This window comes from Callithrix jacchus, chromosome 1, assembly GCF_049354715.1.
Source record: "Callithrix jacchus isolate 240 chromosome 1, calJac240_pri, whole genome shotgun sequence".
Classification (NCBI taxonomy): domain Eukaryota; kingdom Metazoa; phylum Chordata; class Mammalia; order Primates; family Cebidae; genus Callithrix; species Callithrix jacchus.
This window is the reverse complement of record NC_133502.1, coordinates 180,095,692-180,111,982: the sequence shown is the minus strand read 5'-3', so window position 1 is coordinate 180,111,982 and position 16,291 is coordinate 180,095,692. Positions and strand designations below refer to the sequence as shown.

At 53.2% G+C, this 16,291-nt stretch overlaps 1 protein-coding gene, 2 non-coding genes and 1 pseudogene across 52 annotated transcripts in view; 1 reads left to right on the top strand and 3 right to left on the bottom strand.

Moving 5' to 3' along the window:
• The first annotated feature begins 2,594 nt into the window (after positions 1 to 2,594).
• On the top strand, positions 2,595 to 3,563 carry LOC100895138 (uncharacterized; annotated as a pseudogene).
• Positions 3,564 to 4,589: 1,026 nt separating this feature from the next.
• PRRC2B (proline rich coiled-coil 2B) overlaps positions 4,590 to 16,291 on the bottom strand; it is a 113,349-nt gene continuing 101,647 nt past the window's right edge. For 15 of the 50 annotated variants that reach the window (XM_078330099.1, XM_078330033.1, XM_035260796.3 and 12 more), the window contains 6 exons: positions 15,537 to 15,634; positions 14,435 to 14,562; positions 13,646 to 13,886; positions 11,153 to 11,308; positions 10,483 to 10,574; positions 4,674 to 7,055 (listed from right to left, as the gene is read on the bottom strand). In XM_078330099.1, the coding sequence (XP_078186225.1) occupies positions 7,013 to 7,055; positions 10,483 to 10,574; positions 11,153 to 11,308; positions 13,646 to 13,886; positions 14,435 to 14,562; positions 15,537 to 15,634 (758 nt within the window). In that variant the 3' untranslated portion in view covers positions 4,674 to 7,012. Of the gene's footprint in view, positions 7,056 to 8,284; positions 8,367 to 10,482; positions 10,575 to 11,152; positions 11,312 to 13,645; positions 13,887 to 14,434; positions 14,563 to 15,192; positions 15,254 to 15,536; positions 15,635 to 16,291 lie in introns of all 50 variants that reach the window. The other 35 variants (XM_078329905.1, XM_078329941.1, XM_078329947.1 and 32 more) reach the window with 5 other exon arrangements.
• Positions 12,132 to 12,217, bottom strand: LOC118148370 (small nucleolar RNA SNORD62). Its single transcript, XR_004735170.1, has one exon. It is a non-coding gene; the product is annotated as a small nucleolar RNA SNORD62 (small nucleolar RNA).
• Positions 15,943 to 16,028, bottom strand: LOC118148371 (small nucleolar RNA SNORD62). Its single transcript, XR_004735173.1, has one exon. It is a non-coding gene; the product is annotated as a small nucleolar RNA SNORD62 (small nucleolar RNA).

The following is a 16,291-nucleotide window of genomic DNA, read 5'->3' as shown; positions in this document are numbered from 1 at the left end:
GATTCACCGCGCCTGCGGGACCCGACTGGCAACAGCGCGCGTGCGCACTGGGCAGTGGCGCGCGTGCGCAGCAGGTGAGGGCGCCAGGCCCCGGGGAGAAGCAAGTGTCAAACGCGGGGGGACTTCCCCTCCCTCAGGTGCTACTGCTTTGTGTACCGGGTTTTCTGTGTACTCTAAGCAAACGTGCAACTTTTTAAAAACGCAGTGGGCTCCCACCAATCTTCTCCTTGCTTTTTCACTTCATCCGGCGTGGAGATCTTAATTCTGCCTCTGCACAGCGGTGCGCCAGTTTGCTCCCAGATTTCTTTTTAATTAATTAATTAATTTGGTTTTGAGACGGAGTTTCGCTCTTGTTGCCCAGGCTGTAGGGTAATGGCACGATCTCGGCTTACCGCAACCTTCGCCTTGCGGGTTCAAGCTATTCTCCTGCTTCAGCCTCCCGAGTAGCTGGGACTGCAGGCGCCCGCCACCACCACGGCTAAGTTAGTGTTTTTAGTAGAGACCGGTTTCACCATGTTGGTCAGGCTAGTCTCGAACTCCTGACATCAAATGACCCGCCCGTCTCGGCCTCCCAAAGTGCTGTGATTACAGGCGTGAGCCATGGCGCCTGGCTTTAATTTTTTGGGACAGGGTCTTGCTCTTTCGTCCAGGCTGAAGTGGTGTCAGGACCACAGCTTGCTGCAGCCTCGACCTCCCTGCCCCACGCTATCCTCCCGCCTCGGACTCCCGAGTAGCTGGGACCACAGTTCCACGCCCCCACGCCCCTAGTTTTCTTGCCAAAAAAATCGCTGCCGCGAACCTGCTTGCACATACATCTAGCAGAGGAGGGGCTGAGGGTAAGTGCATTTAAAAGGGACCTAGGGCCGGGAGCGGTGGCTGACGCCTGTAACCCCAGCACTTTGGGTGGCCGAGGCAGGAGGATCAAGTGAGCCTGCTTGAGTTCCAGAAGAGCCTGGGCAACATAGCAAGAGCCGGTATGTATGAAAAAATACAAAAATTAGCCGGGCCTGTTGGTGTCTGCCTGCGGTCTCAGCTACAAGGGAGGCTGAGGTAGGAAGATTGCTTGGGGCAGGGAGGTCGAGGCTGCAGTCTGCTGTGGTCACACCTGTCTCAAAACAAAAAACCCAAAAACCCGGACATGGTGGGGGCTGCAAGACCACCAGAGGCTTCAGTGGGGGCAACTCTCTTAAACTCCCTGGCAGAAGACTGGAGGCTTCTTCCTCCCTTCCCAGGGCTCCTCTTCCTCATCCATCAGCCTCTCCAGCCCCCTCTGCTCAGCATCAAGAGCCTTCCCAAAGACCTGCTTTGGGGCTAACATGGTACTTTTGGTTGACTGCACCCCTTCCCATATTTTGCCTGGATGGGCACCGAGCATGTAACTGACAGCAGTGGAACCAGGCTAATGGATCACTCTTCTCGGCCTCACCCCTTCTTGATCTCCTGGTCTATTTGTATGTTAACCTATAGAGACCAAATGGGCACACTGTGGGTTTAATAACCTTAATTATTGTTCTTGGTTGTCTGCAAGATATTTTTTTCCATGTCAGTCAACATAGCATTAGGTGACACCAGTTGCGAACGTAGTGGTTACTTCTTTATGGCTTACCCATGAAGGGTTATGTGACTCACCCAAGATCCCACAGAGGGAAGGAGCTGGGGCTCACCTGGGTTTGTGGCTAGAGCCTGCAGGCAACTATGTTTACACTGGGCAGGGAGGGTTCCCTGGGCCCCAGGAGGGAGTGGGGCTGGGCCGCTGAGCTTTGGTGCATGCCATGCTAACAGTGGTGGTGCCTCATGAGTTAAAGCTCCATCTTGCAGGCCCCCAACCTCAGGACTAGTCTCCTTTGGGGCTGGCTGTAAGCCACCTGTCCCTAGGGAGCAGTGAATCAGGGCACTGAGTGTGATTGGTTGAAGCTGAGATGCCTGTGCCCAGGTCCCCAACTCTTATCCATAGTCAAAAGGCTTAGAAGGAAGTTGAGGTTGGAAACAGCATTTTATTTCTTGGGAGGTAATTAAGTTTTCTTAGCTGGTTCCAGGCACTAAGCCAAAAGCTACTAGTGACCTCTTTGAATCCACATGACCCCATTGATACCATTACCATCTACATTTTATGGTTAAGGAGACTTAACCATTAAAGACATAAAAGACCCAGGTGGTGAAATGTCCCCAAGACACACAGTGAGGCAATGGCAAAACCGAGAACCAATTCTGAACTATTACCCTTTGCTACCCCAGGCCTGGCCTGCTCCTTCCCCACCCCAGAGCACAGCATCATCCTCTACTTCCTGCAAAAACACTACTAGAAGTGGCAACATAACACGCCACATGAAATGCTTACCTCCTGTGACCAACCCATTTCTCACTGCAAGTGGTGGGGTTGCAGGCTGGCACTGTGCACAGCCAGATGCCATCTGTGGGAAGAGACTGGAGAGTGCTTGATGCTGCTACATTTTGAAGATGCTCCTTAACCATGGGTTCTGATCCCTTCTCTACCCATACAGCTTCTGTTAAGGTGTGTCGGCTGCACCACTCCTGATTTCTGTGTGAACTCTGTAAAATTAGAACTTTTGATCTGTAGGTCTCTCCAGTCAAATGACTGAGAAATGAGGGACATACAACCTGAGAAAGCATGTTCAGCTTTATTTTTTTTTTAACTTTTTTTTATTTAAATAAGGAGAATTCTTTCATATGGAAAGAGCTAGTACAATCACATATTTGAAAGGAGAAACAATAGGTACTGAACCGGAGGGAAAGGGCGAGGGTGAGTGTGCCAGCACCGGCCTGGTGAATCCACAATTCCATTTCCCATCCAAGCTAAGTTTCCCGAAATAATGTATAAACAAGCTGCACATTACACCTCTAGCCATCGTCTGCCCTTTCAAATATCTGGTCTACATGAAAAGACAAAGAGGAAAGGCCAAAACATAAACAAAAGGAAACAAAAACAAAATGCAACCCTCTCAAGAACAAAACGAAAACCCCCAAACCCTTTCTTACTACACAAGGCCTGAGGTCAAAAGCTTGAGTACAGCGTCCCCTTTAGACCATAGGAGAAAGGCGTCCACACAGAACCTTAGCAGGAATTTCCACTCCGAGGCTTCAGGACACACTGAAGATGGGGCTTTGGGGGTGCCACTACCATCCTGGAGGCCACCAACTGGGGTGAACTGGTGAACAGCAGATCTCATGTGCCTGAAGATCACCAGCCCAACGGGCACTGGTGGCCCTGGTGGAGCATGGCTGGGCCAATGTCCATCCCCAACAGTGAGCCACTCCTGTCCTGGATGACTTCCTGTGTAGGTCCGTCACATTTCAGAGGAGAGCTGGCTTTCTGGAAGCCTACATTCCCATTCACGACAGAGCACACATACCCTGGTATCCTTGGTCTTCAAAGGCCATTTCCAACAGACCCTCTAACACAGGCCTGCTCTGCAGGAAATGAAAAGGGACAAATAAAGATCTGAGGGGCAGCCAGCAGCTACTTGGCAGCGGAGAACCAACAGCAGGGAGGAGCTCCACCAGAGCTGCCACACTGCCGCAGCAGGCCAGGCCACAGCATGGCCCTGCACCTGTGTGCACCCAGCTTCCAGAAGGTGTCACTGTCCTGAAAGCAGATCCAGAAGACAGGAGGGCAACAGCACAGCTGATGTCAACGTTTAACAAGGTACCCCAGAGTCCCTAGAAGTGGCTGGAAGGACGACCACAGCTTTGGAACTGAACCGATTTTCTTGAATTTGAAATAATAAAGTTATCCTTTGTTTTTCCCCTTAAGGAACCGAGAGCCAGAGTGTTTATGAATTCCAAGTTTGAAAACAATACGAATGTTTAAAAAAAAAAGAAAGGCGGGGGGATAGCCAATAGTTAAGAAAACCAAACCAAATGATGCAGCTGGCAGAAAAGTCCCCAGTGGGTGGATGAGCAGCATTTCAGACACACCACCACACTCTGGACTTCATCCCACTCTAGTGGACGGTGGACAGGTATCACCCCAAGGCTACTGGTTGCTGAGCAATGGGCCACACCCCCGATGGCCAAGGCAGAGCTGCCAGCATAGGGAGGAGGGTGACTTTAGCAGGCAAAGGTGAGGGAGTTCTGACCCTCTACTCCCCACCTCTGCAGCAACAAAGGGAAGTGCTGGTCTCCACCTGTTCCCACCAAGGCCCCACAGAATCTTGACAGAAGCCTCTGCATATATCTGCGCTCTGAGGATGGACGGGGGTTTGAAAACGAAATGACCCTATGTCCTATTACCTTGAGCTTGGCTCTAAAACCACGTGAAAGGAAGAGATATATTGCACCTTAAAACGTCTCTGTCTGTACTAAGAACTGCATTTAATCAGACCAAGGAAGGGGGTGGGGCATTGGGAGGCCTGAGGCCTACCCTTGGCCGGCAGTCTCATTTAAAATCTGCATCTCAGTAAAGAGACTACAGCTCAGGTCACACAGAGGTGGTGACTGCACCGCACTTCACATGCAATTTCCTGGCCTTTCCTGCACAGAATTCAGACATGATATATAAATAGAGCAGTGAAACATTTACTTCTTTCACCTAGACCTACAACATCAATACATATAAATAAATTCTAGGGTTTTTTTTTGTTTTTTTTTTTTATTGGGGTAAGGGAGGGGAAAGGAAGGAAATACCGGGTAAGAGAAAAGGGCTGGAGAACAGGTGACCTTTTTGTTTTTATTTTTTCTCAAACAGCAATTACTGTGGGTCTGATGCCAGGTTCACCTGAAGGATACATCTTGAATTTTTAACAGCATCCAGGAGGCTTTTTCTTTCGACAAATCACACGCACCACCGCGTCAGGTGGAAGGGGTCTGGCCATGCGGCTCAAGTGTCCAGGTGGAGATGAAAGTGTGGCTCCTGCAGGCCTGGACTCACCCAGGAATGGCTTGGCAAGGGGGACTCGTGGGGACAGAGGGCTCACCCCAGGCCCACAAGCAGCCACTTGCAGCGGGAGAAGGAAAAGCAGACAAGAAGCTCAGGTAGGAAATGCCCAGAACTGCCAGGTGGGTTGCCCCTTGGGAAGGGACTCGAGTAAAGACTCAGGATGAAGAGGGAAAGGCAGTGTGAGGGCAGGAGGGGAGCTGCTGAAAGATACAGGCGAACAGTAAAGCGTCTTTCAGTGAAACTGCCCCTTCCCAGGCAGCTCCGGGGTTGGTGCTGTTCGTAGGAGGCCATTTTCCCACTTCCTTAGACTTGTGAGAGCAGTAAGAAGTAACTTCAACAGTTCCTAAGATGCTCCTTCCCATGTTCCACACTAGACACAGCTTAGAGCCCAAGCCCAAATGGCTGTCCTGTGCCCGTGAGACACTGGGGGCAGCCTCTGGGCGAGGCGAAGGTAGATGCTCAGTGATCCCTAAGAACAGCTGAGAAACTTGAACTGTCCCCCCCCTCCCTTTCCTTGGAATGACAGAATCTGGAGTGATTTCCTTGTTACATAAAAACAAGCCCAGAACACCACGGCTCACACAAGCCTCTGGATGGAGGCAGCCCTATAGCCTGGAGGTGCTGCCCTTTGGGAGGCTGTGCAGGCCCTTTGGACTGTGGTCAGCCCTGCACCTAGCCTTACCCTGGCCCCACCCAGCTGTCTGAAGACTTGAGACTGAGGCCTGCTGCTTAGCTCAGGCCCTCCTGTCCCGACAACCTGGGTCTGCTGCTGGGAGTGAAACAGAGGAGGAGAACCACTCCCAGTGGCCTCACTTGGGGACGACATGCATGTCCGCTCCCTCCATCACCAAGTGGTGTTCATGATGAGCTGTGTGGGAGGTGGAGACGGGTCCAGAGGAAGCAGCAGGCTCCGGAAAAGGAACGAAAATGACAGGTTACAGAAGGCTTCAAGGAAAGAAGTGAGTGAAAAACACAGCGCCCCTGAGGGGCAGGGTGTGGAGGTTCAGAAGCAGAGCCCATGGGGCCTGGGATGGACCCGTGGTGCATCAGCTTGCCCCATCTGGGTCAACCTGGGAGCCACCACCAGCCATTTCCATGATTTGTCCCTGGTGCCCAGCACATCCACTGGCTTTAGAAGAGCACAGGACAGGGATACTGTGTGATTCTCTTGCCAAAACTGTCATCAACTTCATGGGCTGCCTGTAAATGCCCTGGGCTCATCAGACCAGGAGCTGGAACCCGAATGCAACCCCCAACCTGCCTACTGCTCTGCGCACACCATCGCTTCCCAGGCAGGGAGCCAGGCACTAGAGTGCTCGCAATGGGTGCCCTCAAGAACCTTCATTTCTTTTTGCAAATAACTTCAAAGGTGAACCAGCTGGGGGGATCAGGAGGGGATGCATTCTTAAGAGTCATCTCTTAAGGTATCGAAGTGACGTATCAAATTAAACAGGACAAAGGTGAAAGGAAACCACTGGAGACGGAAGGGAGGGGAGGGGCTGGCGAGGAACGTAGGTAGAAAAGTTCAGCTATACAGACGGAGCTTGCGTTTTCTTTTTCTTTTCCTTTCCCCTTTGTAAAAACCTTGGCTACTTTTTAAAACAAAAAGCCTCAAAGTAAAATGACCCTGCTGCCAAACCACAGTGCCTAGGGATGGGCTGGTGGGCCGGAAGCACTGCTGAGAAGGTGCCCTGGCTGCGCGGCAGGACAGGGAGGAGCAGGGAGGGCGGATCTGCACTGCACGGGAGGCGAGTCACTCCACGGTCACGGTGGAAGGAGATGGGATGAAGGAGTCATTTGCTTTTTTGTTTCATAATCAAAGCAAGCGGGTCAATGCCATATATCCACAGGTGCAAGCTGGTTGATGACAGAGCTTTCGGGAGTGGAGAGAGGAGGGAGGTCTCTCAGTCCAGACCAGGCGTTTGGACGGTGGATCTGGTGAGGCTCCCGAGCGTCAGCTGTGTCAAGGTCGCGTGGCGGCACCGTCCCCAGTGGGGCGAGGCGAGGTGGCAGCCAGGCACCGTCAGGCCTTACTCTCCTCCACTTTGACAGCCCGAGGCTTGATCGCTCCGGTTCGCTTCATCTGGGAGGCAGCTGAGGGGGCCTCCTGCAGCTTCACGGCTCCCAGGCTGGGTTTCTCATCCACTCGTTGTTTTGCCTTTGGACAGATCAACGGGAAAAACAAAGTGACCCTGATGCTGAAACGTCCGTTTGGATACATAGCTCCCACCACTCCCTTCCTGCTCCTGAGTGCAGGGAAAGCTCCCCTAAGTCATCCATCCCTTGGTTGAAGGACCAGACTTACAAATCCCCCTCGTAGTAAGGCAAGTGGCGCAACTGCCGTCCCTGATCCCTCCCTATGAGCCCCGAGTGCAGTGATTCGGAGAGGCAGGAAGACACCGAGTCCTCCACAAGGAATTCCGCGATGGCACACCCAGGGCGGAAGCAGTTCTAGTCCCAAGGCCAACTGGAAGAACCTTTTCAAATCAGTGCACCTCCTGCCCCACAAGCAAAAAGCCCTTTCGAGTAGATCCAAGTGCCCCACTGTACACCTTGGGGGCCCTGTCTGCTATGGCCCTAGGCAAACTTGCCCCCCTGCCCCAGATCTTTGGCCTCAATTCAGCCACAACTCCCACTCTATAACCTTGCCCTGGGGCCCCATTCCCAGTCAAGGCTCCCCTGGTCTGTGGCTCTATATGGGGGTGGGATGGGAAAGTCACAGAGCAGCCAGCACATCTGCCCCCTCCAAGTCTGAACTCTGGAAGAAAGCTTTAGAAGCTTATTCCACACAATTCTCATGACCCCCAGGGGAACCAATGCGAGCAATCACTTCCCACTCTACCAGCCAGGCACAGTAACTGAAACACCCAGGTCTGAGGGGCCTAAGCTCTGAGCCCCAGCACATTTTAGAGATTAGTGAAGAGAATAGTGCCTGCAGGGAAAGACACTGAAATGTACTTTTCATTATCAAATGGGAAAACTTAATTTCACCTGTGATCCCACCCAGCCAAGACAAAGACAAGACACACCACTGACTTGCGCACCCCAGCTCCTAGAGCTGACCCCCAAACCTAGCCGAGTCTCCCAGGGCGCCTCACAGCCCCGACCTGCCAGGGCTGGTCCACCTTCCAGCGTCACCTCCTCAGAGGAATCGGCATCCTCCCTTCTCTGCAGGACAAGGAAGGATCCAGACGCCCGTCAAGAGGAGAAATGCCTTCGCCAGGAGGGACGCGGGTGGCCCAGCTCCTAGTTCCGTGCTCTAACTGCTAGGACATGGCTCTCTTTAGACAAGGAGCACTCAGATAGGTTGGACAGTCCCTTCTCTTTTGGTGCTTGGAGACGGGCCTAAATGTCCAGGGCTGAAGGGTCTGGAAAGCCATCTTCTACCTGTTGCACGTAGTGTCCCTGCACAGAGCCCATGTTAACTGCTGATCCAGAGGGCTTCCCACTGGGGCTAGCAGAGCTAGGCCTGAAAAAACCAAAGGCAGGGGTTGAGAATACACAACGTGTCACCACAGAAATGGAGTCAAAGACTAGCACATGGAGGAGGCGTGAGGAAGGAAGGGCCTGGGCCAGAGGTGCTCTCTCTGGACAGTCTATGGGCCTCTTGATGGGGAAAAAAACCACAGACCTAAGACAGCCAAGAATGCAGCAGGGCAAGGGAGTGGCTGTCACTGACCACCGCGGCACCTCCAGGACAGAGCTCAAGGAGACACACCACAAGAGAGGGAGGCTGAGTCCCTGTGCAGGTGGGCACGGCTGTCCTGCTAGGCAGAAAGGGACACTGGCCATCTCAGCCTCTGGACCAACACAGCGCAGTGCCCCAGACAAAAGGCCTAGAAGCCTGACACTGAGACGGAACCGTGCTATTGCTCTAGTCTTCGCTTTTCAGAAGAGGGCGTGGAGGAATAAAAATCTATGACATGCTTCTAAATGTGTTCCACTGACCACTAGTTAGTTCCCAGGGATGTTAATTAGGGGTTGTGTGGGAAAAAAATTCTGCCGTCAAAAAGCCTAAGTGCCATAGGCACAGAGTTCAACAGGACTGCCCACCCAGGCCTGCTCAGCCTCTGTGCTGGCGAGTGCCTCTCCCGGTAGGCCGCCCCAGAGACAGCACACCCCCGAGGACCTGACCAAGGAACTTTTTTTTGCAGGGCACATCTCAGCAGCTCTAGTTCCAGAAACCTTTGGGAAACATTACAATTATAGCAATTTCCCCAACCCTCCTAAACACCACTGAAACAAAGCTAACAGTTAAGGCTTCTACTTTCTAAGTATTCTCCAAGGAATAATCTGCTGCCTTTCCTATGTCTACATAGACACAGGCAACTCTTGTCCCATGAGCTTCTGTTCTCTGGGTTTTGCCTTTGAGGAAGGCTCTGTAGCCAGAGGCTGCTGGGATCTGCCTGTGGCAGCAGCAGGACAGCATGTGCTCAGACCTGCGGCCGCCTTCCTCCTCCCAGCTCTGCTCCGGGGTGGGTGCTGCTGTCCAGCTATCTTTTTCACACAGTCCTGATGTTTTGGTCTATGTGAAAGACATGGCAGGAAAACAAATACTAAATACAGAAATAAATGAAGCCAGGAGAGTGAAAATAAGAATAGAAAAGATGGAATGGGAGGAAAATCCACAAAAACCCCTTTCTCTGGAAATGGAGGAATAAGAGTGGAATGCCGTGATGGAGGCGGCGGCCTGACAGGCAAAGGGCAGCGGAGCAGAGGGGTGCAGCCAGAGCAACTCGCAAGCACAGAGGCCTGGCTTGCAGAGCACTCCTCAGGCCCGCAAGTACCTTTGTATTCATGGGGTCACCTCATGGCGCATGCAGTAAGGGTGTTAACCTCTCACAGGGTACCATGCGTCAGGCACGTCTGTTTCACTCATTTTGCAAACACAAAGCAGTCTCAGTAATCTCCCACATGTAACAAGGGTCGACTGACTATACAAACCCTTGGAGCACAGGGCCAGAGCGTGCTGCCTTCACACCTGCACAGGGGGAGCAGAGGGACCAGATGCTCTTGCCCGAATCTGACAGAGCCACCTCTGTATCCCGCTTAGGGGACCTGGGATGGTTACCGGGGGTGGAGACAGATACGAAGGAAGCAAAAAGCGGGTGCTGGTTTGTAGTGTGGAAGGAATGACCCCACAAGCCCAGTAATAAAAGTCCCCTGGCAGAGGTCAGAGGGCAAGTCTGGGGAAAGAGACACCGGGAAAGGCCATGCTCCTCCCCTTGCTGGGATGCAGCCCTGTGGCCAGTGGGTCCTGTTTTTAGGATCTGATGGGAAGTCACATCAGTCCTGATGCCTACTAAATGTCAGCAGTTCCTTTTCCTACCTTTCCAGAAAGCTCCCCAATCCAGAGCATCTTACTGTAATGATTAAAACCCAAACCACTCTCCTGATTGCTCATTCTCCCACTTAACTGCAACACCAGTGCATTCAGTGCCGAAACGCCACAGTGACGCGAGGCGCAAAGAGGGACCAGGGCGCTGACAGCTCTCCCTGGGCCCAGAGATTCTTCTGAGCCACTGGGCCACGGCTCTAGCAACAGCTCAGCTATGCGGAACGCAGTCCCCAGGGAGTGGCTTTACCTGTAGGTCTGTGGCGATGACATGGGGCCTCCTGAAGGGACATTCTGTTTACTGTCGGCAAAGTGGAAACCTTTCATCTCCATCTGAGAGGGCTAAAGAGACCAAACAGCAACACGCTGTCATCTGAGGCCCTGGAGACAGTGGACTACCCAGACTTACTGAACTACACCCAGGGCAGAGGTGGCAAGGGCCGTGGGACTAGAGCAGCAGTTTTTGACACTAGGGCCCAGTTTCATGGAAGACGATTTTTCCACAGACCAATACAGGTCTGCAGCCCAGGGGCTGGGACCCCAGTTCTGGAGGAATCTGCAAGCCCCTCCCCTTCAAGCCACACTCAAAAGAGGGCTTCTTAGGAGCAGGAACCATCGCAAATTTTATTCTTTTTAAAGTGAGGTGGGAGAGCCAATGAAGCATGGCCACCCACAGCTAGGCCTCCTGGGGAGCTGGGAAGGAATGCTGATTCCTGGCCCTCAGCCCTTGACACGTTCAGAGTCCCCGGGACCTGCCCCTTGATGGCCCCACACAGAGTCACATTCCTTTCTGCCCTGGCAGTCCTGCACATACCCAAGCCACTGGCTCTTTCTACCACACAGGGGTTCTTAGCTGGCTAGAAAAGGTTGGTGAGGCAAGGCCCCTTCCCCAGGGTCATGGGCAGATGGGGTTCCCTTACCTCTCTGCTGGTGTTCAGGACTGGTGGCTGGGACCCGGGTGGAGGAATCCTTCGGGGGGCCCCAACAGAGAGGCTCTGCCCAGGCGGCAGCTGAATGGACTGGGGCAGGATCAGCGGCTGCTGCCCGGAGCCGTACCGAGGCAGTGGCATGGTCAGCTGCTGGGCGACAAGGACAGTCAGGAGGAGGAGCCAATGCTACAGAGAAACCCCAAACAAGCACCAAAGAGCGACTGCACATGTACTTCAGATTCATACACTCCAGAAGAACTCGAAGTAAGAACTGCACACAGGAGGACACGTTCTGATTTCTACTGTGGGATGGGAGAGATTGCCCAGGATTTTACACCTTCGACACCAGGGGCATGTCTTCTTGCTGAAATGGAGTAGGTGGTAAGAAAATGGGCAAGACTAAGTTGGCTGCAGGCACAGGAGCCAACAGCATACATGTGTCTCATGCACATCTCTGCAAAGGGCTGGGTCTATCTTCAGACCTTTCTGCCTTTGTCCGGCAAAAGTGCTCACTGAAAGCATACAATGGGCTGGGGAGGCCCTGTTCAACATGGGCCTGGGCACTGCAAGGGCAGTCAGTGTGTGACACACTGGACACAGCTGTAGGACACGCTGGGTGCAGAGTGGCACAGAATCTGTGGGTACACAAAGGACGGGGGCAGGCGAGGAGTGAGGAAAGTCGAAGTAATGGCTAAGCCAAGTCCCAAAAGATGACAGCTGTACTGGACGTGTGTATCTCTGCATTCCTTTGTACAGCACAAACATTGAAGACCCTTACTGTTTTGCATCAAATGGTGGTAAAAACAAGACCCAGCTCGATTACGGGCTGTGGGAATCCTTTGAAGCATGCCACAACAGGAGAAGAGGGTGGCTGCAAGGCCTAACTGACTAGAACAAGATAGGCGAGGAGGATGTGGGCCTGGAGACCTAAGGACAGGGGTATAGGATGGGGGGGATGGGCCACTTTTGGTCTCTCAGTCACTGCCCTCTTCATCTCCCTGCTATTGAGTCCACAGTGGAGGGTCAGAAGGATCTATTGGAATTACATCATTGAGACTTGTGGTGGCCAGAGCTGCAAAGCACCACGCTCCTCCTTAGAGCACCAACATGGTGCAGGATGAAGATGAGGGGGATACGCTGCCATTTTTAGAGTGCTGACTTGGGGTATGATCTGACTTGCAGAGAGGCCAGGTAGGAGCCCCCGCAGGAGCTGGACAGTGTGGTGTGGTAGAGGGGATGAGAAAAAGCTGGATTTTGAATCCTTCCTTTTAAAGGCAGAGCTGACAGACCTGCTGAAGGATCAGGGGGCGAGGTGAGGGGGAGCAGGGAACAAAGGAGGACATGGACTGGACAAGCAGAAGGATTGTGAGATGCCACAAGACACCATAGCAGAGATGCTGGAAAGTTGACTGGATTTGAGATTCAATTCCAGCGACAGATCTGAGCTGAGGATGTCCATTTGGGAGTAAGGAGAAGACTGGAGGGATTTGGAGCCATGACTGTTGAGAGATACCCAAAGCAGGGCCCAGGGGCATGCCGATCATTATGGAAGGAGGGGATGGCAAAGGAGACTGAGGCGGCCTGAGTCAGCAGGAAAGCCAGGAGTGATGGCCTGGAAACTGGGTGAAGAACATGGTTCAAGGGGTGTAGGGAGTGGGGGTCGGGGTCGGGATCATGGGGTCAGGAGTGCAGCTCATTTGTGTAATGACAGTAAGGACTACCTGATGCACAAAAGAGAGGGAGACTTGCTGGGGCGGGTCCCCAGGGGCACAGGCAGCACCCAGGCAGGGATGTGGCCAAAGGGGCTCGGAGATTAATCACTGCTTCTGTTTCCTAGGTGACATAGGAAGGGAGGTCATGGGTGGGAGGCAGTGAGGGGCAAGATGCAAGTCTAAAAAACTGCTAAGAGGGTGGGGGTTGACAGGGAGCCATAGCTTGCATGAAATGCAAAGGCCACGTGGCTCGACGGATCTGCTGATGAGGAGGAAGAAGCCAGGCCAAGGGAAGGATGACAAAAACGTGGGTGGCAGAGACTGGGCTCGGTGGCTCAAGCCTGTAATCCCAGCACTTTGGGAGGCCGAGGTGGGTGGATCACTTGAGGTTAGGAGTTCAAGACCAGCCTGGCCGACATGGCAAAACCCTGTCTCTACTAAAAATACAAAAATTAGCTGGGCATGGTGGCACATGCCTATAATCCCCATTACTCAGGAGGCTGAGCCAGGAGCATTGCTTGAATGTGGGAGGCAGAGGTTGCAGTCAACCGAGATCATGCCACTGTACTCCAGCCTGGGCAACAGAGCGAGACTCTGTCTCGGGAAAAAAAAAGGCAACAGGGCTACTCAGAAGAGGCTGACTTCCTGCATGCCAAGGAATGGGCACGACAGCATGACAGGCCAGCACACACTGAGAGGCAGGTGAAAAGAAAAGGCAAAGTTGTGAAAGAAAGAAGCCTAGGGCTTTGGGTGGAGTGACTGAATTCCTGACCTGTGGGAGCTGGGAGTCCAACATCTGGGAGGCACCCAGGCCGGCAGCCTGGCTGAGCTGGCCCTCGTAGACCAGGGCTTGGTTCCCGCTCATGGGCTGGTAGGGGGAGCCAGATTGCGGCTTCACCATCTCCAAGGGCTGAATGCCTGGGAACGCCGAGTACGGAGGCTTCAAGGCTGTGCCCCCAGAAAGGATCATGGTGCTGGGCGGTGACAGGCTGGGGTGCATGTACACCTGAGATCTGCAAAAGCCAGAAAGAAGGTCAGGGTCGGGTGGGTGAGCACTGCCATGCATGTGGCCCCACACCTCAGAGATCCCCCGTAGAGCTTGCTAAAACACAGATCCCCGGCCCTACCCCAAGAGCGCGACTCTGAGGGATCAGGATAAGGCCCGAGAACAAGCTGCTAGATCGCCCTGATGCTGCTGGATTAAACAAGCGAACACATCCAGGCTGTACAAGGCACAGAACATCAGACACACTAGCAGCCACACTGAAGCAGCAGCCAGTGGTGGGGAGGACGCAGGGAGTCAAGGGGAGAGGAGGAGGAAGGAGCAAGGGAAGGAGGCAAGATGTCATGGAAAAGCAAAACCAGGCCACCGCGTATCAGCCCGGCCCAGGCCTCTCCTAGAGCACAGCTAATAACAGACCGAAGAGTGATCCAGAGCAACACGCCTGCCCCACCAGGTCTAAAGTAGAGAAGCACCAAACAGCTGCAGGATAGAGGCAGCACACAGGGCTGAGGCCCTGACTGTGAGCTGCCAGCTCCACACACTGGTACATGAGCTCACCTGAAGGGCTGTAAGGAGCTGAAGATCTCCTGGGACTGGGACACAGGAAGCCCACCCCTCAGTCCAAGCTGAGCTTGTGCCTGCAGAGATGTGTGAAGGGAGATCGGGATCTGCTGGGCAGCGGCGGCCTGCGAACGGGAAGCCAGGGTGGGGGGAGGTAACCGCAAGGCCCATCCAGGTGGTTCCTCACCTCCCATCTCCCACCTCCCCAACCCCTCTCTCCACATGGCTATTGGGATACTTCACAAAATTCCAATTCCAGCATGTCATTCCTGGGCTTCCCTTGCTATTGGGATAAAGCCTATAATGAAAAACTGGTGGCAACCCCAAACCACAGCATAGCCCTACCCTGAAATTCTATACGCCAACAAAAATGGATCCTAGCACACACGTCCAGAGACGAGTTCCAGAAACAGAACGTTGAATTTAACAATGTACAAAAAGAAAGATACATGGTCTGTCCCGGTTATGCAAGAACAAAAATCTTGAAAACCAAATGATATAGCAGTTAAGAACATGTTTTTAAAAAGAGGTCAGCAGAGGCCATGTCCTCCAACAGCAAGTCTCACTTGGAGTAGATTCTGCCTGGAAGTCCACTGTTGTGGCTGTGCAGGAATATGTGTCTGAAGGGGTGTCTGAACCATCCCAAAGGCCCAGCACCAGCGTTAGGAGGGAGACTTCCAAAAATCGCCCCTTGGCAGCACAGAAAGTATGCCAGTCCTGCATAAAAAGAAACGCCTGCTCATTTCTAAGACTACCTCTTTCTAACGCATCCATGCCTGGGAGTTTAGGCCTTTCGTCTCTTCATCAGAAGGATACCTGATCACCAAAGAAAATTCCATTTTAGCTAATTCCCCAGCTAGGACACAAGGAGGGAGAACTTTTGAGAAAGGAAAACTGAGCAGAGTGGGGAGCAATCAGCTCCACTCCTCTTCCCTATCTCTTGTTATTTACTTAACAAATATCTTCTGGCTGCCGTGATGGGCCAGGTGCTGGCCATCACATGTGAGGGGGATGGAAAATGAGACAGACGATGAACAAGCCAATTCCTCCTTGCACTGGCTCCCTCCCCCCGCCAGGCCACCTGGCTTGCTGCTGTCACCTGTTGGTAACTCTGCTGCTGAGGTATCGTTTGAGGAACCAGCCGGGGCTGGCTTGCAAACACATGGCCATCCAGGTACAGGGGTGGGAGGTGGCTGCCTGGAAACAGAGCAAGAGAAGGTAGGTAGAAGATGATCAAGCCTACTACTTCTAAATGTCCCTGAGGGAGACAGTCTACAGGTCTACCAGGGGATTCAGTAGGGATGATGCCATGTATACAGAGGCTGCTCAGTTCCCAGAGTGCCTGCAGCATATGCCTGCTCACAAGACACCTGGGACACACCTCAGGAAACTCAGGGAGGGTGCAGCGTCAGGCCTAGGAGGAAGGAGGTGGGCTCCGGCCTTACCACTCACCAACTACCCCAGACAGTCGGAGGGGCATTCAACTTTAACTAGGGCTGCCTTGGCCTCTCAGTCACTGTCCTCTTCATTGCCCTGCTATTGAGTCCACAGCGGAGGGTCAGAAGGATCTATTGGAATTACATCACTGAGACTGGCAGCTGGGCCCTCAAGACCCCTACACTTTCCCTTGGGTGCATGGACACATGACAAAGATGGCAGCAGTCAGGACAAAAACAGCTACCAGTGACTGAGGGCTCTGTTGATACAAAGCCCTTTCCAGGTAAGACCTGGCTTCACAGGTGTCGCCACCCCATGGAGCAAGGTCATCGCCCTGTTTCACTTAAGAGGGGAGGATGAGGCAGCTCGGGAGAGCTGCTTGCCAGCCGAGGCAGCACAGCTCCAGCACGTGACCCA